The sequence below is a fragment of the Limanda limanda genome, chromosome 5, assembly GCF_963576545.1.
Source record: "Limanda limanda chromosome 5, fLimLim1.1, whole genome shotgun sequence".
In the NCBI taxonomy this organism is placed as follows: domain Eukaryota; kingdom Metazoa; phylum Chordata; class Actinopteri; order Pleuronectiformes; family Pleuronectidae; genus Limanda; species Limanda limanda.
The window spans coordinates 28478841-28502421 of NC_083640.1; the positions used below are offsets into that span (position 1 = coordinate 28478841).

General features: G+C 40.8%; 1 protein-coding gene across 2 annotated transcripts; it reads right to left on the minus strand.

The window, feature by feature from the left end:
- Positions 1-2049: 2049 nt before the first annotated feature.
- fkbp15b (FKBP prolyl isomerase family member 15b) lies at positions 2050-22112 on the minus strand. 2 transcript variants are annotated; one of them, XM_061071047.1, is made up of 29 exons: positions 21954-22112; positions 19068-19171; positions 18910-18988; positions 18616-18685; positions 18449-18523; positions 17612-17710; positions 17267-17416; positions 17087-17155; positions 16627-16770; positions 16333-16475; positions 16189-16237; positions 15964-16080; positions 14636-14717; positions 14429-14520; positions 14246-14330; positions 13814-13923; positions 13606-13704; positions 13380-13474; positions 12562-12664; positions 10228-10399; positions 9471-9607; positions 8117-8272; positions 7395-7547; positions 6988-7080; positions 6666-6779; positions 4481-4588; positions 3570-4219; positions 2728-2836; positions 2050-2520 (listed from the first exon to the last, which is right to left on the minus strand). In XM_061071047.1, exons 1-29 carry the CDS (start codon positions 22001-22003, stop codon positions 2440-2442), a joined length of 3588 nt encoding a protein of 1195 aa, XP_060927030.1. In that variant the 5' UTR covers positions 22004-22112; the 3' UTR covers positions 2050-2439. The 2 variants fall into 2 exon arrangements, with proteins under 2 accessions (XP_060927030.1, XP_060927031.1); XM_061071048.1 differs by lacking the exons at positions 17612-17710; positions 18449-18523; positions 18616-18685; ... (1 more) ...; positions 19068-19171; positions 21954-22112 and adding an exon at positions 17461-17604 and having other exon boundaries at positions 17267-17379.
- Positions 22113-23581: the final 1469 nt, after the last annotated feature.

The window sequence follows — 23581 nt, forward strand, 5'->3', positions numbered from 1 at the left end:
GCTACATCTGATAAAGATAAGACATTTGAGAAAATTCACATAGCTTAACTGGTTATAATGTACTCTCACTGATGAGGATGAAGAAATGTATTTGAACCTCAATTAATGAGACTCAAGCAAGACAATTGGAAGGAAGGCCAATTCACAATAACAAAACATTTTTACTTGATTATAAGATAAAAGCATGCAGTTACTTTATTTGGAAAAAAGATTTAAACCAGTGGGAAACCTGGGTTGCTTTGGATTTATAGGGTTTTTCTAAATGTGATTGTAATGCTTTGTAATTGAATCAAGAGTTATAGCTGTAACGAATGGCACTTTAAGAGGGACATTAAGAGAGGAGCACATAGCGGCAATTACTGTTCATAATGGTGACTGACAGATACTGTTTATTATAATCAAAACAACCATCTTAAGGGGTTAAACCTGAATTAATTTTGCAGATGATAGCTTTATCACTGAAAAGTGTCTTTTATGACGGTTTCTACATTGTTTCTAAGAATCTTGAGATTGAGATTTAAAGTTGATTTGAATGTTTTGTAGAAGAGGGTTTAAAAGTTTGGAACATATATTTATCCGCTGTGAATCCGTCTGGAGTGATATCCAGAACAGGAGATTGAGCTGTCACACTCATTTGGTGCTTCTGTCGTCAACAGAAATTAAGAGTTGGTTTTCAATAGATTTGGTATCAGGGAAGTTTTATTATTAATGCATAGACAAAAGCAAATTTGATCTATCAGATGAATGAGATACATTTCTGTAATATATCACTTTAACTTGACTAGAAAGCATTGCTAAATATATATAAGTAAATATTTGAGATTATTAATTTTCTTAGATTTATTTCTCTCTTTATGTATTTGGTTTTAATACTGAACTTGAGGCAGACGATAAAAAATACATATTTTGTCTTGTTTTTTAATAAGTTTTCAATAAAAGAACACAAATAGACGCACCTTGTGTGTCTTCAACGGCCAGAGCGAGATGAAAGCAAACCAGAAGCTAGAGCGTCAGGTCCTGTTACTGGAAAGAGATGATTCTTTCCCAGACTCGTGGCAGCAACATTTAACACATTCGCACAGAGTTAACATAGAAACAACAGAGCACCTGTTTTATTCTTGTGACACACTTATCCTCACATGGTTGGCTGCAAATCCATAAACACAGACCATGTCACATCTTCTTTTCCACCTCGTCAGAAGTCATGTCGAAGAACAGGCATATTGAATTTCCAGTTTTAAATATCATCTTAACAGAGTACTGGATTAATAATGTCACTAAATTGTTTTGACTGAACAAATGTATCAAAATGTTCAAAACCACCAAGCAGGAAACACTATCTACATATGATTGAACATATTCTAGCTCTTAGTTCAATATTTACAATCAATTATTATTTTAATGGCTACATCTAAATTATTTTTATTACATCTGTCAACGTTACAATACTGTATGTTTGTTTTTTATTTTCAACACTGTCTACTTAGTTGTGATTTCTTGAGTAACTGATGGTTAAATCACTTCTTTACCTGATCTCTACACTTTGTCGTGTTGAACAGATTTAGCACTTAGTTCCTTCTTCCCGCTTTGGGCTGAAGCTTCAGTCCATTGAATTAATGAGTGAATGGAATTTCCATGCTGGATAAGGTGAAAACCTGTGGATCTAAAACATAACAGAAACATATGTTTGCTCTGTGTAAGTGTCAGTGTTCTAATACTTGGAGCTCATCTTTGTCTTGACTGAATCAAACATTTTCTTTCAGGCTCTCAACTCTAAGCAGTGTGGTACTGTTCATGGTTGGTGCTACTGTTGCTCAGCAACAGAGTAACTTTTCCTAGGGTCTTGAGCACCCCTTGCTGGTCTCTGGCAGAAATCCCAAACACAGAAAAGTACACCATATTTTATAAACTGTTGAATTAGTTTACCAATGAATGGCACTTTGTTTCCTTGACATCGTACTCCATGTTCAGTATTTAAGGCTGAACACTAAACACAAATGATTAATTATCACAGAGAGAACTGATAGAACACGCACAACAAAACAGAAGAAGAAAAGATAAATGCTATTTATTTCCTGGAATCAATTTCAGGTCAGCAAAACCGTGTAAAAGTTCTACTCTTAAAGCAGCAAGCTAATGATTAAAAAACGTGGTACAGTCTGATAAGAGGATTACTGCTGATTCAACAAACTCTGCTACAGTGCCATGTAAAGGTTCGGTACTTAATCGCATCACTAACAGATGTGGCCTTTTTAATCATGTTTTACAGACTTCATGTTCCAACCATAACTGCAGCATCAGATCGTGGATCGTCGGGACTCAGACGTGCAGACGTTCATCCTAACGGCTCCGCCAGGCACAAACAACAGGTCAAACACCCTGCGTCTGGTTTGTAGAGTCAGAAATTAAGACGCAAAATTAAATTATTCTGGTTCCATCTCAGTTCAGCCAGTCCAGATCATCGTCGTCATCCTCCTCTTCACCAAACAGAGGGGCGGGTGGTGGGCGGCCCTTCAAGCTCTGGACACAAGCGAGATAAATAAAAAATTGAATGCCGTCCAAAATGTTGTTGATAGATGTTTACGTTTTTTTAAGGCGATAAAAAAATTCCCTGACTGAGTTCACATGGAGACAAAAGACAAGGGGGGAGCTGGGGGGTAGGGGGGGTGAGGCAGCTGCAGAATCAAATCTGAGAGCTTTGATCGAACTCTACAGATCCTCCCTTACCATCTCATCCTCCTCTTCCTCCTCGCTGGCTGCTGCGGAGGGTTTGGCAGGAGCTGTGATCTGGAAAAATGGCTCCGATCCATTTTCCTCACTAATTCCCTCAGTCAGGCTGAGAGAATAGCAGAGAAAGAGCCGAGGACGAGGGGACAAATACACGGTGAAGCAGAATGAGAAGAGGAACATGGGGATGAAGAAAGAGACCGGGGGTTGAGAGACAGACTGTTAGTTTAAAGGAATACACATGTACATGAGAATAGATGTGGGGGTGTGGGGGGGCACACACATATGTTACAATTGTAATCTAGATACTAAAGTAAAGTTATGGCCCTCAAGATGAAATCTGACAGTGGGCAAACAGCATACATGTTATTTAATGGCTTCCTAATCACAGTCAACGTTTTCAGATTCATTAGCTGCTGCTGCTGCTGGTTTCTGATCAGCTCATCTCAGCTCAGCTTGGAGATTTGTAAACGTTTAGATCTGGCAGCAGCTGTTTGGTTCTGCAGTGGGAAGAAAACCAGTTCCAAACGTCGTGGGGCTTTCAATAATGCTGTGATGAAAAATAAATGAATAAAAGAAATGATGGCTCGGTTGACTCCTGGGCCACATCAATGTCCTCCTGGAATTGTTTGTGTGTTAGTGTTGCTATTGTTGTGTTATCATAAAGTATATATATATATATATATTCATGTATTATATAGGATGCTGCATCACCTCCATCCCATCAGTTATTCTTCTGGAACCACTGGACACCAGACTTTGTTCTGAGTGAATATTCATCTGATTTTACTGACATCTAAGATAAATGTGCAGTATTAGTAAGCGTTCATGTTCCAACTCACCATGGGGTCTTCTGAATTGTGTCTGGTGGTGGAGGTGGGTTGGCTGGGGGTCCAAAAGATTCCTCAGGAGCAGCATTCTTTTCTTCTACATGCTCTCTATTGTCCATGTTCTCCTTGTCCACCTCACTGCTCTCTGCAGCACTTTCCTGTCCATCGTCAGATGCTGAACTCTGATCAGATCCATCATCTGGATGTGCAGATTTGTTGGAGTCTCTGGACTCTGTTGGGCTTTCAGGAACAGGTTGTTCTCCCTGCTCCTGCTGTCCTTCACTCTCTGCTGCTGCTGCTTCTTCCGCTGGCTCCTGAAGTGACCCTTCACTGAATGAAACTGGATGGAGATCAGTGGCCTGTAATGTCTCAGATTGGCTTTGTGTCTTTGATTCAGTTGATGTCTCTGTCTCCTCTTGCCCTATGTCCTGATTCATTTGAGTCTCACTGACATGGTAAGAATTCAACTCAGCCTCATGTTCTTCTTCTTTTTCTTCCTCTTTGACTTGTCTCTCTCCATTCACATGCACATTCTGATGAGGTTTCTCCTCACTTTGTTTCACATCATCACTTGCTTCTTCCTCCTGTTCCTCCGCATCCTCTTCCTTCTTGGGAAGGACAGAAGGTCCTTGTGTGCCACTGAGCAGCTGTAGAGTTACATTCTAAGGAGAAGACCACACGATTGAAGATTGAATCAAAAGATGATTAGCACATATTCTCTTTTACAACGCCAAACAGTGAGTGTCAACCAACTCCATCACAGCCAATACAATCAAGTTTCACTTGGTTTAAGAAACTGGAAGTAGCTGAGACACTTATTTCCATCCTTATATTGTCCATTTGGTAAATGTACTTAGTCAGCTTTCCAGACTGCCACTTTAAGACTGCTTAGGTATTGTAATTGTTTAAAAGACTTAACCTACCTTGATGGTGCTGACAATCACCCCAAGCACAGCCTGGCCTGAGTAAGATTCACTAAGGTCAAACTCCGCTCGCAGAGAATGAAAAACTCCGTTCATCACACGCTTCACCTGCAGATACACACAGATGGCCTTACTATTATTGCTCAAAGAGGATAAGTCAAGGCACATTAACACCACTAGAATTCTATAGAAATCAATTATCAAACTTCAGTACAGTTGCGCCTCAGCTCTGAGCTGCAGTAGGCAGAACTGGTAGTGCAAAACACTGGCACAGTGAGGTAAACTGAAAAGTTCCTGCAATGCACTGTGGATATTTCCTCTACTGTGCTGGTTTGGTAACTTGGTGACTCACCATGCACTGTGTTCACAAGAAGGGCACTTTGTTCCATAATATTCTAGTCACTTCATTTGGTGAAACCTCTGTTATATCACATATCCCCCTTTATGTTTTCCTCATATCTTCACTTTTAAACATTTTTCAAACACAATTTCAAACATGCTGCATGACATGTGATCATGTGTAGAAAGAGGTTGTGTTGTGATCATGGCGTTAATGCGAGACAAACAGAATAAAGATAAACTGATGTCGGTACTGAGAAACACAATAATAAAAGACTGTTATCTTAAAAATAATGTATTTGCGGATCGCTCTGGATTGTCAGGTATCATTCAAACATACAACTCTAGACTAAAACAACATCAGAAGACATCAGAAGATAATCAAACATAAAAAAACTAGATATGAGTTATGTCTATATTAAGGGATCATTGTAGCATCCCTACCATCTGTACTATTACATATGAAAAACATGTTGATTGTAAATTCATCAACATGTCCAAGAGAATTCAAACATGAATTTAAATTATAGCCATAACCTTATAATCAGTAATGTTAATATAGTGTACACATGTTAAAAGGGTTGAGAGACGAGAATGTGATTGGCCATGTTTCTCACCACCTCTACCATAGCTGCCTATAACGGATGTTATATTTCCAAGTGTGCTGTAGGTAACCTTTAGCCTGGGTGCCAGACGAACTTAGCCCCGCCCACAACATTTGTTGTTCGGGAAGTTCGGTCTGGCATCGCTCCGTTGGGGAGAAACTATGTTAGACCCGAAGCTGGTCGATCCAATCAAATCGTCAGGGCGGGCTTTATACGATGATTGACAGATGATCTACAGTGACGTAATCAACCACGTCACCAGAGAGCGCTGCCTGCAGAGCTGAGATGTGTCGATGCTGCCATTGAGTCTGTTCTAGCAGACATCGACAGCGCATTCATTTTGAAAGAGGAACAGAGGAACGCGATCAAGGCATTTGTAGATCGAACAGATGCTTTTACCGTCCACCTACGGGATTCGGAAAAAGTTTAATTTATCAGCTGGCCCCGATGCTGCGGCCACACAAGCAGTCATATAAATAAAAAGAGAGTGGGGGGTGGGGGGGCGCTACGCTCCTCAGCACATATGAGACAAAAAAGACAAGTTGGGACGCTGTTGTAGTTAATGTTGGAGCAACAAGGAAGTGTAAAACGATTAGCTGCCGTTTCTCCTCCTCGCTGGCTCCTGCAGAGCCATGACAGCGGAGCTCTGCAGCGCAGCGTGCGGATCAGCAGCTCCGTGGATCAGCAGCTCCGTGGATTTCTGGTAGCGACGGATCTCTCTCAGAGCCTCGGTCCCGGGCCGGTCGCGGTCCCGGGCCGGTCCCGGGCCGGTCCCAGGCCGGTCGCGAGGCTCTGAGAGAGATCCGTAGCGGGCTTCTTCACGCCGCCGCCGGCCGGGGCTCTCACAAGCAGCCCTGGTCTCCAGCTGCTTCCTGGGGGCTTTGCCTCCGGTGGAGATACGAGCGGCATTAGCAGCATTTCCATTGATTTAGAGTGAAATTTAGAGTGAATAACTCGTGAAACAGACAACTGACAACAACTATGCGTCGCTTGACATACGTCACATACTACGTTGCTCTGATTGGTTGTAGGTCTATCCAATTGAGCGAAGAGGCATTTTGTTTCCTGGTTCTGTTGAAACACGCCCCATAATCACAGCCCAATGGAGCAGTATCAGACTCATATTCTGACTAGAATAATGAGTATGACAACGTCAGGCCAGGTAACCTTGGTAAGGATGACCACAAAAATATCAGTGACCAACACATCAACTGTGATCTTTGCCACCTAGGACTCCTCACCTCTGTTGCAGTGTCTCCCGAACTCTCCTGCTCTGCCAGTTTCTTCTCCAGTTCAGCCATTTTATTTTCAAGCTTCTCCTTTACAGCTCCTGCTTGCTGCTCCAAGGCTGTGTACTTAAAGACAATAACATACAGTGATTGTTTTTGTGTGTGCGAATTCGTGTCTCTAGAGAGGCTGATGTTTTCCTACAGAATGAAGAACAACTCTGTATGTAAATACAATGTCTTGCAAAAGTCCAGTGACATCCCTGACATCATTCCCTGGCAATTACTATCATTTAACGTATTAAGAGGGATCAGCTGACGAGTCATTCATTCTTACTTTTTCCTGAAGGGCCTGCAGCTCCTCAGTCTGCCCGTTGTGCTGGAGCAAAATCTGCTCTTCCGAATCCCTTGACTGCTTCAGATGAGTAAACTATTGAGAGCGAAAAGGTCCAAAAGCAAGGTAATAAAACATCATGTATTCACATTGATCACACTATGTAACCAACTTCGACTCTACTGAATTAAAAAAATACACTATAAGCTGCAAAAACCTGAATATTTTTAAGTGAAAACATCTCATCAAAAATCTCCATTACAGGACAATTTAGTAAAAACCTGGAGCCCATCCCAGCTGTCATTGGGCAAGAGGTGAGGTAGAACTGAACAATGAAAGTAATGGTTTCATATTGTAAATGTATACAATGGTTATGACCAAACAAGTTGCATCAAGACAGGCTTGCGTACCTTTTCCTGTAGCTGGGTTAACTTGTCCTGCAGAGCATCTCTCTGCTCTGTAAGTTCAGACAGATCTCTCCTGTGCTGCTCTTTAACAGACGCCAACATGTGCTCATACTTCCCCTTCCAGTCCTCCTCAAGCTCAGCCTGCAGCTGAGACAACTGCAAAACATACAGGAAGTGTTCCATCAGTGGTCTGATGTAGGGGTGGGAATCCCAGGGTATCTCAGGATACGATACGCTATACAAAGCCAACGATAACGATAATATCACGGTCTAGCTATTCTGTGAAAATTGATATATTGGAAGACAATCATATAATGATACATCATGTCTAACTAAAAAAAATAGATACTGCCTTAAAGAGGATAAAGAGCAGGCTTTGTGTATTCATTCATTGTGATTTGGTGCCAGTTTTACAGACAAAAAATTGAGATGAAACATGTAAAAAGGACATCAAATCTTAGTAGTAATCACACTGTAACTAATCATTTTGCACATGACAAAATTCCAATGTAAAACAGCCATAAAGTGAAAAAAGTCCAAGCTAAAATAAATAACTAAATATCTATATATGATGCCAGCATATGGATAATCATATCTAATTAATTAGGACGAAGATATATTGCCAAATAGATATTTGTAATGCAATGTTAACAATGTGGCCCCTTGAGATTAACACTTCATCATCATCATTCATGTTCCTACAGTATCCTATCATTGAATGTTACCTGCTCAGATGCAGCATTGTCAGTGCTGGTCCTAGCCTTGCGAAGTTGAGCTCGGAGGTTGTCCAGCTCCTGCTGGCTGCTCTTGCGGAGCTCCTCCACCTCCTCGTCCCGACGTTGACGCTCCGCCTGCCACTTCTTCTTCCTTTCCAAAAGTGTCTTAAAAAGGACAGAAACACACAGTCAGATTATACATGACAACCAAAAATTAAGGGAACACTTAATCATCCCCGTATAAAACCAAGTCAGATAAACTTTAAGGAACTCAATCGGAATGATGTTAATCAATTTCACCAGCTTTGGTGCAAATTAAAGTGACAACAGGTGCAATGGAGAAGCAAAAGCAAAACAACCCCTGAAAGAAAACGGTTTTGCATGTGGTGGCCAAAGACAGCTGCTCTCTCCTTATCCTTCCTGACTGACTCATCTTTAGTTTTGTGTTCTGCTAGTGTCCTTGTCACTACTGGTAGCATGAGGCAGTCCTTTTAGCCTGATCAGGTTTCACAGGTAGTCCAGCTCCTCCAGGATGGCACATCCATACGGTCAAATGAAGGTTTGCTGTCTCTCCCGGCACAATCTCAAGAGCATGGAGGAGACACCAGGAGACCAGCAGTTACACAAGGAGACCTGAACAGGGCCGTAGAAGGGCATCAACTCAGCAGCAGGACCGGTACCTGCTCCTTTGTGCGAGGAGGAACAGGAGGAGCACTGCCAGAGCCCCACAAAATGACCTCCTGCAGGCTACTGGTGTGCATGTTTCTGACCAATCTGACAGAAATAGAAACCAGGTCAGCCATTGGCGCCCAGTGCTCTTCAAAGATGAGAGCCGGTTCACAATGAGCACATGTGACAGGAGTTAAAGAGTCTGTAGACCCCGTGGTGAACGTCATGCTTCCTGTAACATCATCCAGCATGACCGGTTTGGCGGTGGGTCAGTGATGGTCTGGGAAGGCATATTGCATAGACCTCCATGTCATGGCCAATAATTGTTGTTAGGTACCGGGATCAAATCCTTTAGCAATTGTCAGACCTGATGCCCTGATCCAGGTCTGGGAGGTGTTCCCCCAGGACACCATCGGCCGTCTCTTCAGGATCATGCCCAGACGTTGTTGGGAGTGCAAACAGGCACGTGGAGGCCATACACACTACTGAGCCACATTATGAGTTTAAGTGATAACATTGTAGTAAGGTCAGCCTGTGATTACTTTTTATTAAACAATCAATCCAATTTTATCTATATAGCAGATATTCACAGATCACAATTTGCCTCATAGGACTTAAAAAGGTGCAACATCTTCTGCCCTTAAACCTCGACAACAGTAAGAGGAAGAGGGACATGAACAAGAAGTAAACTTACTCGTTCTAGACCTTCTTTATCAGTCCTTAGGTCCTGCAGCTCCTCCTCGGTGTTGTTGACCCTCAGCTCTGTCTCTTTGCGTCTTTGCCTCTCTGAGCGGTACTGGGCCTGTGTCCTCTCTGCTGTCTCCTTCAGCTCTGAACCACATAAACATAGCTTTGTTGCATCATTCTTTTTTCACAAAGTCCTTAGCCTTTTATGCTCCAGGATACTGTGTGCTATTAAAGCAAAGTGTTCTTATGCTTGTTAAAACGGGTATCAATCAAATCTGTTATTTAGATCATGAACTAATTTTCCTTCAAGGCATCAACAGAAAAATGCTGATATGATCAAACAAAGCAGTGAGTGTGAATCATGGTTTCGATCCAAATCAACCCCGAAAAAGCAATCTTGCCACAAATAAAGCACAAAAGGTGGATTAATCTGCTGCTGAAAATAGTCACAACAAATAGGTCCACACCTCCTCCTCCTGTTTAAGTAAACCAGTAAAAAGCCGAAAACTAAAGTGACAAGCCGCTTTAGGAAACTACTGAGCTTTTAAAAACATTAACTGGGTTGTTTTGGTTTGCTAAGACATTATATATCAGGATTTGTTAAACACATATGGAGAACTGGGCAAATGGTAACCTATTAATAAGTGTAACCACATACAGTACTGTTGCCACTGTAGTATGTAAGTTTGATGAAGTCGTTTTTGGTGTTGAATTCCTCTCAAATTTTTTTTTTATCATAATAATAATAATAATAATAGACAAACCTTCCAGTTCTGTTTCCAGGGCAGTGATGCACTTGCCCTGACTCTCAGTATCCAGCAGCACTGAGCTCAGTTTACTCTGCAGCTCCACAGCCTTCTGCCGGTGGGAAGTAGCTTCCAGCTGCAGCTCAGACAGCCGGGCTGAGGATGAAGCCAGATCCTCCGTCAGACGAACCTGATGGGGACACAGGAGGACAGCGGCAGTAAGAAGCTATAGGAAATCACAGAGCACAAACAGACAGTGTAGCTAAACATTGAGAGCCTGGATGAGTGGCTACTGGTGATAGTGGTGTGATCAGCATGAACCTGTGGAAGAAAAAAAAGAGTAATGACTAATGGGAAAGGACATGGACAGGAATAAGAAAATAGGAAATTTTGTTAAAATGCAAATGAATGGTGAACACATTATTCCAGTGAAAGCATTTAGACCTGGGTCAAATAGTAGTTGCATATAATACTAGGTATTTCGAGCAGCATGTTTGGACTTGGGCGGTAATCGGGGCAGACAAGATTATCAGATCAGTGGTTTGGTCCCAGAATGGCAAAGTGAATGTGAAATGATTGCAAAGAATATAAACTTTCTGGCAGTGAGAGGAGGTGACTTGTGACTTGTGGACTGACCATTACTCAAGAACTTGGGTGTTTTTGCTCCATGTAAATAAATCATTTCAACTATTTTGGTCACAAAGAGCATGTTTTTCTTCCTGAGTAAACCTTTGGAGAAGTTACACCATTCCAATTTGTCTCTTACTTTGCAAATACTGTTTGACCCTGGTCTGGTAGCAGTACTCAGAGGAAAACAGGCTCACCTGACCAGAGCCCAGGTCCTGAGGCAGTGCAGGCTGAGAAGAGAGAGTAGTAAATGCTAGATTTTCCTCAGCAGTACAAAAAAACCGGCAGAGTGCAATTCGCAAAGATTAGAGTCCTTAGTATTAGTATCAGATGTTATCGGAAACAGAAATCATATACTTGAGAAAATACCAAACCTTATCTTTTTATCATAATCCCCAAATATGATAATTCGTGCCAGTCTCAAAATATGAATAAAAGAGATTAAAACCTTTTATTGACACATGAGGAAAAAAAATCTTAGTTTGGCTTTGTTTCGCTTGTTCTCGTTCCCTCATCTCTAACCACTACCCATCAAGCCCAGTGTATGTGGATTAGTAGCCTGCATTGCCCTAGTCAACCTTTTAAGACCCCAGGCAGAGGGTGGGTGCTAAACTACATCCCATACACGCACACAGGCAATCATTAGGCCCTACAGTGAGGGTCTGGGGGATATTTAAAGGAGGACTTGGTGCAGCCTCCACCACAGGCCAGGATTATACTTTTTACTCATTAAATACCCCTCCCACCAAACTACAACTTATAGCCCCTGCACCCACCTTACATCTGTTTCTTTGCTTTCAACTCAGAACTTCATTAGGAATACCTACCTGCTTAGTGTTAAACATTCTGCAGATACAGGTCAGGAGCTTCAGTTCATGTTCACATCAAACATCAGAATGATGACAACCTGTGAACTCAGTGACTTAATGTGACATGATTGTTGGTTTGAGTGTTGGTTGTGAGAGACTGTTGTGTGTTTTTCACTCAGAATGGAACCAATAACAAAGCCATCCAGTGAGCAGCAGTTCAGTGTTGATGAGCGAGTCAGAGGAGAATGGTCAGACTAGTATCAGTGAACATAAAGGCCACAGTAACACAGGCATCCCTCTCTACAACTGTGGTGAGCAGATAAACCTCTAGCAATGAATGTGTCGAACCTCGGGGTGGATGACAAGAAATAGAAATGTGAGGCTGCAGTGACACAGACTCAGCAACACTGGACAGTTGAAGACTGATGAATCTTCTGCTTAGGCAGCAGATGGCAGAGTCACAACGGATGCAAAAACATGAATCAATGGAGCTAACCTGTCAACAGTCCAGACTACTGCTGGTGGTGTGATGATGTGGGGAATGTTTTCTTGACACACGTTTTGGTCTTAATCCCTTACCAATCAAACATTGCTTGTTAGTTACCTCGTTCATCCCTTCATGGACACAGTGTACCATCTTCTAATGGCTACTTCCAGCAGGACAATGTTCCATGGGACTGTTTCTAAACTACCTCAAACATACAACATCTGAAACTCAGTGACAGGATGAATCTTCCTCTGTGATATGTGGAAAATGTTTACAGTCTGAAGGCACAAGCACAACACTATATAAAGTATGTGATGATGTGTGTGCATCACACACAATTATCCTCTGAAAAACTATGCAGCGAAAGAGAGTATTATCCATCTGAAAGATTAGTTATTCCCCTTTTCAGCACTAGAGCCAGACACTCACCTTGTCTTGCTCAGCCTGTAGAATTCTGGCCTGGTTGTGTTCACTGGACGACTTAAGGGAGTCGTTTCTCTTTTCCTGCAGCAGGTTACTCTGCTCCATGTACCTGGACAAGCACAGCAATTCCACATTACATTGACCTCACACTTTTTAATACAAGATCAGATACTGGCCAGCAGAAAAATCCTTAAGTATATAAAGTACACAAAGATAAAATCGTTATCGTTACCTCCGCCAAGCAAGCTATGTTTTGAGCAAAATAAATTTGTTTGTTAGTTAGAAGGACTACGCAAAAACTCCTGGAAGTGGTAGCATGTAACTTTTCATTTTGGTGTGGCTCTAGATCAGGTGGTTGATCCAGGATTTGTATTCACTTTGTTGAGAGATAGGGTGTTCTTCAACACTTGTGTTGGTTTACCATAGAATATTTCAAAGATCTTGATGAAAATATATCCATTATGTTTAGGGGACTAATATTTATATATATTTTATATATTTATGAGTGCACAATTTGGTGCAGATCCAAATAAATGGTACTAGTGAATTTAAATGTGGCTTCATAATGGGACTGTTGAGTGCCCTTCTAGTTATATCAGTTAGGGGTTTTAATCCACAGATTTTAAGTACACTATCCAGCAATATTTCATTGGAAATTGTATGAGATGTTAATGTGTGTTTAAAAGAAAAAAACGCATTTTTTAATTTGATCATTATTTGATCCAAACATGAGAGAAAGATCATTTATATTTCTGTTCATGATGATGTGAAACAATGATGTTCTGGTCAACAATAATTGTGACCATTTGTCTTTTCTGACTCACCTCTGGTTCTGGTTAATGAGCTCCCCAATCTTTCGATTTTGCTCTTCAATGCGAGAGCTTTTGTCAAAGACTTCCTTTTTTAAACATTCATTTTCCTATAGACAAAATGAGAGTTTTCAGATTGATTTGAATAAAGCGTCCCAGCACACTGTTATAAAAGAGCTGATGAAAAAACGCTAGTAGCAAAGTCTCAGAAACATGTGATGCAGTATTTTCAGGTGTGTACCTGCACAATTCTTTGGATGTTGTGTACAATCATGGAGGTTTCCATCGACATACTAGAAACACCCATTGGAACACTTCCCTGCCTTTGAAGGTCATCTATCTGTTGAAGTTAAATGAGACAAGAACCATGTGTATGTGCTTTTTGTTAAAAGTACATCTTCAACTGATTCTTGCACATTTGCACATTGCACATGTGCACATTTTTTTACCTTTGAGGCCAGTTGATCTACTTTATCTGCCACTTTTCCAACAGATAACCGGATTTCTGTGTTGTGCTGGCGTGCTTCAGTCATCAAGAAGGAAGTCACATCACTGGAGCCTGGAGTAGACAACATAATCCTGAGTGTAATGTGGCTGAAACAATAGACTATGTCTATGAAGATGACAGCTCCCTAAAGGTGAAGTCAAATCATCTTGATCGCCCTCTGATGGCTGCCTGCAGTATATATCATAAAGCTTTCCTCTTCCATGTATATCTGCGATATGTTTAATTTATGTTATGCAATGGGGGGGAAGTTGAGATGATTATTAATTTGTATTAATTAAAATTGTATTTTCTCTATACAAATATTTGTGTCACAGACCCAACGTTCTTGGTTTGATTATAATGGCTGCCTTGTGATTGAAATGAATGCTCTTACCTGTATACGGGACACTCTGTGCAGGGTAGACCTGACCAAAAGGCTGCAGCTGAGACTGAGCCATAGAGGTCTGATTGTAGTAGGGCTACGAAACAACATAGTGCACTGATATTACCAGGTTTGATTTCATTGTGTCATGTTGATACTGTTGATATGTTGGTAAGAAATGTGGTGAAAACTCACCTGAAAGGCATGGTTGCTGCCAGGGTGCGGGGCAACAGTGGTCATAACAGGAAGTAAGGTAGAAGCTGGAGCAGTGTGAGGATGAGGATGTACTGGGGGGGAAGAATTTAGGTCACGTACAAAGCAACATGCTGTACACCATCATAAGAAATTATTTCCTTTGTAATACAGAATAAATGCATATAAGAGGAATAAGAAGAAGCTCACCATGTGCTGAATCTGGAGCAGTGGAAATCTGCACTGGAGATGAAGCTAAAGGCCGATCCTTCACTCTGCTGCCGCTGGTGTCCTGGAGATCAACGCAGAGTGGCAGAAACTTAGTAACACACCAGCTGTGAGAGTTTTTTTTGAAATTTTTGGCTTTCCTTTCTGATAAATAACAAAATGTGTGAGCTGGGTTATTTATCTGGAAAACTTTTTTTTTAAATCAGGAGAAACATCTTCATACTTTCAAATAAATAGTTAATTTTTTCTGAAGCTACTGAGAAAAGGTCTAAAAGCCATGGTATTCTTCTTGCTGGCTCACTGTTGAAGCTTACTAATGCTTGGATAGATAGCATATGTTTTTCCAAGTCAACATATCTGCTGGGAAAAGATTATTGCTGGTTATACTGAAGCCGTTTGTCCACTCATAGATTACCACAATATCAATAACAACTATGATAATCAATTGATAATAACCAAATAAAATATCATAAAGTCTGAAGTTGACCATTCAGCAACATGTGAAGTTATTGTATGTCTCCATTATATCATTTTAATTTGAATACCTTTACGTTTGAAGTATACTTGTAGAATTGAATATTTGATCATATTTTTTATGTTTAATATATAACTGAACTGAAACCTAAAAAAACCTAATAGATCCATCAACCATTCAACAGTTTCTTAGTAAAGGGAGTAAAGTAAATACCTTTGTACCACAATCCTTTGTTTAGCTTTTCATTTCAGCACATTATAAGATGTAAACTAATTTAAATTTGAAAGTTACCCTTTTATGTTTGTTATGTTCATTTTGTTGAAGGCCAAAACTGATCCAGATTCTTGGTTACGATTCTTTTTATTTTCTGAGCAAAACTTCACATGATGCAGCTGACGGGCTCAGCTGACTTTTGCTATGATGAAGGATTATTCCTTTTACACCTTGAGCTTTTCTGTAAATGGGAGCTGGTATTTTCTATGATGTCTCCAAGGCTTCCAGCTATATTTTTCTTTGTGTCAACAATTAATAAGATCGATGAAAAGACCCAAACCAGCAGTAATCTCAACACTTTCTGTAATTAATCTGTTTTAAAGGCTAAATAATTCCATAAAGCTCAAAAACTATTTTGACATTTGCAGCACTGTGGCTCACTGATTTGTTTTTAACAGTTTTTGAAAAACAATTGAGTTCTATGGCTAAGATGAGTACATAAATACAAACAGAAATTAGATTATCTCATGTTTTTTTTTTTATCAATAATAAAAACCACATAGTATCACCTTTTTTCCCTTTTAAGATCTTCAGATAAAAAACACATTATAAAAATTCCTACCTCAAGCTCAGAGTCACTGGATTCAGGCTGGCTGGCCGCTCCTGTCAGAAAGGGCAACATGGGCTGACCCATCTTTGCCATGCGAGAAATCAGCTTGGCTTTAGAAGCATCTGGATTCTGAAGATTAAAAAGAATTTGACACAACACAGCTATGAAATAACTGCATACAATAATTTTTTTGAAATGCTTCCCTGAGAGGGAAAGAAAATAAGTGATTGTGCTTACTGCCAGCTGTTCACTGAGAGAGTTTGACTTTGCACGAAGTTGTGGCTCCCTGGAAAAAAACAATATAAAACAGGAAAGGTCAGAGACAAACCAGGCTACGTGTTAAAAGTTAAGGAAAATGTTGTTAGCTATTGCCGAACTCACCCTGGTCTGCCTGGGCCTGAGACAGTCATCTGTACTGCAGACTCTGGGGTCAGATTCTCCACACTGGGAGCTGGGGAAGGAGCAGCAGAGTCTCTGGAGCTGGCACTGGCCCGATCAGAGCCACTGTCCTTGGAAAACTTCACCTAAAGCACAAAACAAGCAGAACATATTTCACTTTACCGATGTAGGGTAGACATGATTAATGTGACATCAGACTCCTCTTGGATGTTGGAGAATGTTAACAACTAGAGCAGATGAGGCAAGGAAGTACAAAGATTGCTCAGTGGCTGTTACCCGCCGAAGTTCTGCTTCAAAAATAAGAGTGCTGTTAGCCGGGACACAGTTGGGGACTCCTTTGGATCCGTAGGCAAGGTTCGGTGGGATGACAATAAGGCGGTGGCCTCCCTTCTTCATCTCCAGCATCCCTTCCTCCCAGCCCTGCTCACACAGAGGAGGAGAGGCAGAGCGATAATGAGGAAAGAACGTGATAATATAATATGATGGTGATGATCATGATGCTGCTCATTTGAGGCTAGGATAGTTTATTTAAAAACCCTGTGTTGAGCAATTAGTAATTAAAAAGGTTAATAAATAAACATAATATATTGAAATTAAATGTATTAATATGCAGCAGAAGAAAATAAATAATTTGGAATATTTTCAAGAATTATAAAGATCATTTGATGAATGGTTGTTCATAAGTATGAATGGACTGAAGCTGCTTTTCTTATTCAGAGCTAGTATTCTGACTCACTTTGATCACTTTTCCAGCTCCAATTTTCAGTCGGAGCAACTTGTCTTTGTCCTGGTTGGAGTCAAACATCTAAAATTATATTTGAAAAACGTGTAAGTTGAGCTTCACATGTCAAGAAAATTCACAAGAACTGGAGATCAAATAATTGCAAATTAATCTACAATGGAGGAGCTGTGTGACCTGTCCGATGGTATGGTTCTGCAGGAGCCAGCCTGTGTACACCACCTCCAGGGAGTCTCCATTCTCCACCCCCTGGCCCTCCCCAAGACTCAGATCCTGAACCACCACAGCATCTAAAGAGGCTGCACTGTTCACTTTTGCTAAGCATACCTAGTGCACAAAAAAGAAAGTAAGTTCATCATAATTGGCGTTACCTTGAATCCTGAGTATGTTGGATTGATAAAGGGCCTTTAACGATCAATCCTGAAACTTGTGGACCTTGTTCCATCAACACATACTCGCTCTGTTAGTCAAATAAAAGCTGTATTTGACTAAAAGCGGTAGCTCTGCTCCCGTGTCACTGACCTCCTTGCAGAAGTCTGATGAAGCTTTTTCTGATTCAAACATCAGGGACCAGTTCTGCCTCTGGTCATCATAAAAAGTGCAATAATGGTTAGGTTGTACCTGCAGGAGCAAAATAACGTGTGGTCATGAACACAGAACAGACATGACAACGGAAAACTTGAGTTCACAGTGTATCAGTTTTCTACAATGATCAGCTAATTTACAAAGCAACTTGCTTTTCCTGGAGGAGAAATATATTGTGTCATGACCTTTCATTTTTGGTTTCAGTTGCTGTGTTTACCACCAAATAAACACAGGAACACAAGGACAGCCTAATATTGAGGCTACAGTGTGACATAGACTTTGTAAATGCTTAATTGTCATTATTTTAACAAGTTTATAAGTTTGACCAAAAAAATCCTCACAATTAAAGAATTTGATTTCCTATTCAGATAATAATCCTGCAGAGCAGGAACTGATATGATATTGAGAGACAGAATTAAAAGCTCAATGTTTGTGATGAATTTGTCTAGGATGAAGGTCTCATTTTCTTTATCTATAAAATATACCGTTTTTACACTAAACAACTAAAGTGCTGAATATGGCACAGTGTACGACAATAAAACAATCAGTGCAACATTACAAAGGTGTTTTATACCTATTTAAAAACATGTACACAAACTTAGGCCTTTGCTCAGTGTTGATGCAATTTTTCACACCTACAAACGATCCAAATGTACTTCCATACTTTGTAACCTTCCCAACTTTATGAAAGACTAATCGGCAAAGCATGATATTCCTTTGATGCATCCCATTATCTGTTTGTTCGCATGTACTCAATTGTGTGTGTTCACTCACCGTGAAAACAAAGCCCATGTGAATCTTGGCAGTGGTCACTTGTTTCTGTTGGCTCAAGTACAGAAGCAGTTTGTACTGTAGAAAAGAAAAGATGAGGAGTATTATTCAAAAAACTCCAAAGTCAAACCAGTAATCTCAAACAAGTGACCAGTTAGCAAAGCTCCAACCTCTTTTGTTGTGTGGTTGCCCAGTGCGGCTGCTCCCAGCTTGCCCTGCTTCACATACTGTCCGTTAATACTGTGCAAGACAAAAATGGTAGAAAAGCTTTTGACTTGACAAAAGATGATTCGGCAGATTGACTTCTAGAAATTACCATCAAATCTTCAGCTTTGTAAAAAAAGTTTATTTATGCGGAGTGAATATTTGCAGCCCATTGATTTTTCACATTTAAAAAAAAATTTGAGAAGTACTTCGAACAATATCAGAAAAGACGTTCAAATAATAAGAAACAGGGGGCTCACTATCTGAAGGCTTGGACGGCTGTGGCGAATAGCACAGCTGGGGCTCCATACGGTGAAGCTTGTTTCTGGGAGGGTGGCACTATGAACAGACAGAAATATTCACTTTAAATCCTCATCCTTGTAAAACATGTATTCACATCTATTTGTGATGATCCTACCTGGAGTGGAGCTCTTCCTGGGCTGTTTGGGAGCTGTATATTGAAATGACTCGTTCCCCTTACTTGCCTCCTGATCTAGACCAAACAGGGAGGCCAACTTAGCCCTGCAAAGAGAAGAAGTGACAGTAAAGATCATCTATGTCTATCTGCAATTAGACGTATGATCTAGTGTATGACACGCAGAGTAAAAACGCCCTGAGGTATAATTTGTGACTTTTGAAACAGCACTGACTCTTGACTCAGGCTTGTTCCCTAACACCAGGTAAAAGCTGCTCATACAGACCATTCATCCACTTTTGGGGGATTTCAGCAGTTACTGTATCTGCCTGCCACAAAAACTGTAGAAGTTCCATCTAGCAATGTTTTCATTATTCATTAACTGGTCAGTTCTTTTTTTATTTTGGTAAATGATGAATCATTTAGTCTATAGATGTGACGAAATGTCATTTTTGAAAAATGGCCATTGCAATTTTCCAGAGACAAAGAAGATGTGTTCAAATTGTGGAGCCTGCCCAGCATGATGCAGCTACGTGACATGCTCCGTCACAACTAAGATAACTCCATATACTGAAAACAATCAGTGTGAGATGCTCCGATAAACTGGTTCATAGAACATGCAATATGATTATTTTTTTGTCAAACCACAGTTTTCAAGGACAAAAGTGAGCTTGCATACTTATTATTTATGTCTTACACTGATCCCAAAACTAAAAAGGAGAAAATCTGTACACTTAAAAACAATGTTTTTGCTTGAAATATATATCAACAGCTAATCAAATAAATATCTACATGTTGAGCTCCAACAAGACCATAGCATGCTGTAACATTGTCGAAACATTCAAGATGAGACCAATAGTTCCGAGTTTTCCTGGTTTCCAAACAAGACGGCTTGAAAAACTGCCCAGCTGCCTCGTACTGACCCCTGGAACTCCTTCCACTTGTAATCACTGGCATCTCCAAGGAATGACATGTTGAAAGCCTTGAGGCCCTCATCTCCAACGGCAAGGAGCTGGGATGAGGTGAAGCTATCTGTTAGCATGTGCTAGTCAAAATCCTTCTGATAATCGCTCCACGCTTCTGACCTAGGCCCCCCCTGACCTCTCGTCCCCTCAGTGCAGTCACACCACCATGGTAGATTCAACAGCATAGCAGAAGAAACCGAGGAGCTCCGACTGAGTGTTGGGTCTCCGCTGAGCAGAGATGGGCTGGGGCGGAGGCCTTCTCCTTCCTCGTCTAACAAGCAGCATGTGAGAGGAATTAGCCGCCAGACCACTCCTCCCTATCGGCCAGGCCCTACACTGGTTGTTTAGTCCACCAGCTCACACACAAACAGTTGCAAAAAGTACAGCTCAGTGGTCAGCCTGAGAATAGGGCAAAGCTTCAACTGAATAACTCTCACTGAATGGCAGATAACTGTGAGGTGAGGTTTATAATAAGCATGAGAGTCTGTATCGTGACAAATAGATCACAGTTTGAAAAGAGGTGTATCTGAGATGGTAAAGATGGAAACTCTATTTGAACGCCATCTGAAGTCAGAATGTCCACTCAGAGAGATGAAATATGTTGGTGCACGAGTTCCAGAGCTGCTGACATCTTCACTTATATTCTTATTTTACATTCACCGTTAAATAATATCTTTTAATGTGACTTGTAAAATGTTTGTTTTTTTAAAACATCCATCTCTCACAAGCACCTAGCACCATCAATACAAAATGTGCATACATTTTAAATCCTCTGTACGCCTGTCACACCTTTTTCATTACTCTTTATGATTATGCATATATTGTAAGAGATGTGAGTGTTGTGCGAATAAATAAACACATTTTGTTTACAGCATTTGGGTTCTTTCCACATTCTGATTTCAAAGCACATGAACGCACCAAAGTTGGAATAATGACTTCACATGAAAGTGAAATGGGGCTTTCTGAGGAGCAAGTGAATGCACAATTAATAACAATAGTATTACTCTATTTAAAGCTAGGGCAAGATGTGGATTGACACAGTACACCTATTGTATTGTCATGTATCTTGGTCCCATCAAGTGATCACAGCTGCAATAGAAGTCAGGCTAGTTTAATTAGACCAAGGTGCTGACACATTCAAGTCAGCACTGTGGGACGTGTCAGACAGGCTAAGAAGCCTCATTCATACAAACTACTGTGCACACTACAGGGTTAGGGGAAGCCTGTGATCAGGGGACCAGAGATGTGGTGGATATGAGTTCAGTGTTTAAATATATCTGATATAATCAGCCACTGTTTGGTTTTTCACACACCTAATCCTCTTAATACACATTTTCTCCCCACAGCCATTTTGACATGACACTGTAAACACAGTTGTTACTAATGACATAAATTAAGCTTCTGTTCAGGTGCAGATGATGAATGAATGAGATTAAAAACACATGTGTTCAATACTGTTTCTGTCAAGTTGGCTGCTGTTAAAAACACTGACTTTGACATGGCATCAGTCCTGGAATTAGAAATTAGCTTTCAACTATATTCATATCTCCTGCAGGTTAGTGAGGGGGGGGGGGGGGGGTTCTCACCAAGCAGAATGAATGTCAGGAGTCTAATTACACACAGACTTAGTCTTTATACTGCGACATCTGTCTGAAGTGATTCAACAGAATTACAGACACAACAAAGGCACGTCAAAAACATCTACTGAATCAATTCATGCAGACAGTTTAAGCTGAATTGAATTTAACTAGTCCACTGTAACAGTACTACTTACCGAGGCAGTCGAAATCATCTTTACATTTCAATTTAAAGTGAAATGTGGCCCATCAACGAGCAAAGCTAACCCTAGCTAAAGGAGGCAAGCTAGTTAGCCCATAGGCTAAGAGAATTAGCATGGTGGGTAAAAACACATAAACAAACGCACCCTCCTGACGGAGACAAGAAGTCTCCTTCTTCATCGTCTCCGACGAACATCCTCTCTCGCGTCCAGCGCCTTCTCTTTTTCAATAAAACAATAGCACAAGTGAATTAGCTGTTTTCCAATGAGCAGACTGGTGAACTGTCGCTTCCTGTTTGTGGTGGGATCAGCTGACTTTCCACCTGATCCGGGTGTAATTTCCCATAACTGTCGCTGGGGGGCGCCAACGACTATTACAGGACATTAACCACACAGGACAGAGTTTAATCCTGAGGCAGCACAGGTCATCAAAAGTGCTGCAGTCATCAAGTGACTGTCCTTCTGCTAACCCTGTCCTCTGACCTCACACATGAGCTTAGAGGAGGAGGAGGAGGGAATGTATCTGTGTGGGATGATCGGTGAGTGGCATAAGCAAATCTACTACGACTAAAATCTGAAGTAAATTCTAACGGAAATCACACTCGGGGAAGAAATCAGAAGAAGATAATGGAATGAAGTAAGTTTGGTTTTCACAATAAGTCCAAGGAAGCTCAATACACAGTTATACAAACTATGCTTATTTCACCCACTCATTCACTACCTCACTGTTTTGGGATATCTATGTAGAAGACCATTAGAGATTTTGGACACAGCCTTTATGTGGCTGTTAATGATTCAACATTACCACACTAAACATCTCTTTGTTTAGTCTGTTTTGTCAGTGTAAAGATCATCATCACGTTTAGTTTAAATTTTCCATGTCTACTTTTTGATTTGTTATTTTACTCTTCTCTGTCTGTCTTATAATGCTGGAAATGTCCCAGGCACTCTTGTTGATTTGTTTTCACCACTATTTCAGATTGTATCCATTAGTGATGTGTATACTCACACACAGCAACTGACACAGAAATAATAGAAGAGAACAGAGGGTATGATAATAACAACAGAGGTTCCCTGCATACACAAGAAATAATTAAAGCTAGATCCTCAGTGGGTTGGTGAGTCAGATTCTTCTCAATTTGAGTTGCAGTCTGATGAAATTCGTCACGTCATTTTCCAAAACTCACTAGTGGGCCCCATTAAATCTAAAAATCAAAGATAAATTAGACATAAGGTAAAGATATTTATACTTCGTGTGCGATTTGAAACAGTATCAGTTGATGTGCTCCCACCAACCTGCTATCAAATATTTTCCTGTTATTGTGGTAAAAATAGATCTCATTACATTCACAGCCATGTTTCCTGCAGTCAGTGGTAAGTCGGTCTGAGGCTCATGTCCTCTGTCTTTGCCAAGTTTATTAAAAGAGGAATATTAGTTGGCTGAACTCCAAATAGCATTTTGATCTGTCATAACATTGTGTCGGTCCTGACATCACATTGATCTAATACAGCCTAATCTGACATGTGACACAAGCATCGGCGTTTGAATGAGCTCCACAACTGTTGATGTGTGACCCGGACTCTTCCACCCTGCCCTCGTCCTTTTTCCATCAACCATTCCGATGCCCACCCACCCACCCACCCACCCACCAAGATGGTCCTGAGCAGAACAACTTAATCTATCTCATTCCAATGTTTTCTCCTCCCCGACTCTTGCGTTGGCGTGCAGCAGATCCAGCATCATTACCGCTGTTGGTCCTGGTCAACGGTGCCAT

Excerpts from the sequence above, each read along its gene's own strand:
- fkbp15b (XM_061071047.1), bottom strand. The coding sequence starts at position 22,003 with ATGTTCGTCGGAGACGATGAAGAAGGAGACTTCTTGTCTCCGTCAGGA. Across the intron at positions 16,081-16,188 it reads CTCTCAGTGAACAGCTGGCA|AATCCAGATGCTTCTAAAGC; the intron begins GTAAGCACAATC and ends TTTAATCTTCAG. Across the intron at positions 13,705-13,813 it reads TAGATCAACTGGCCTCAAAG|ATAGATGACCTTCAAAGGCA; the intron begins GTAAAAAAATGT and ends TAACTTCAACAG.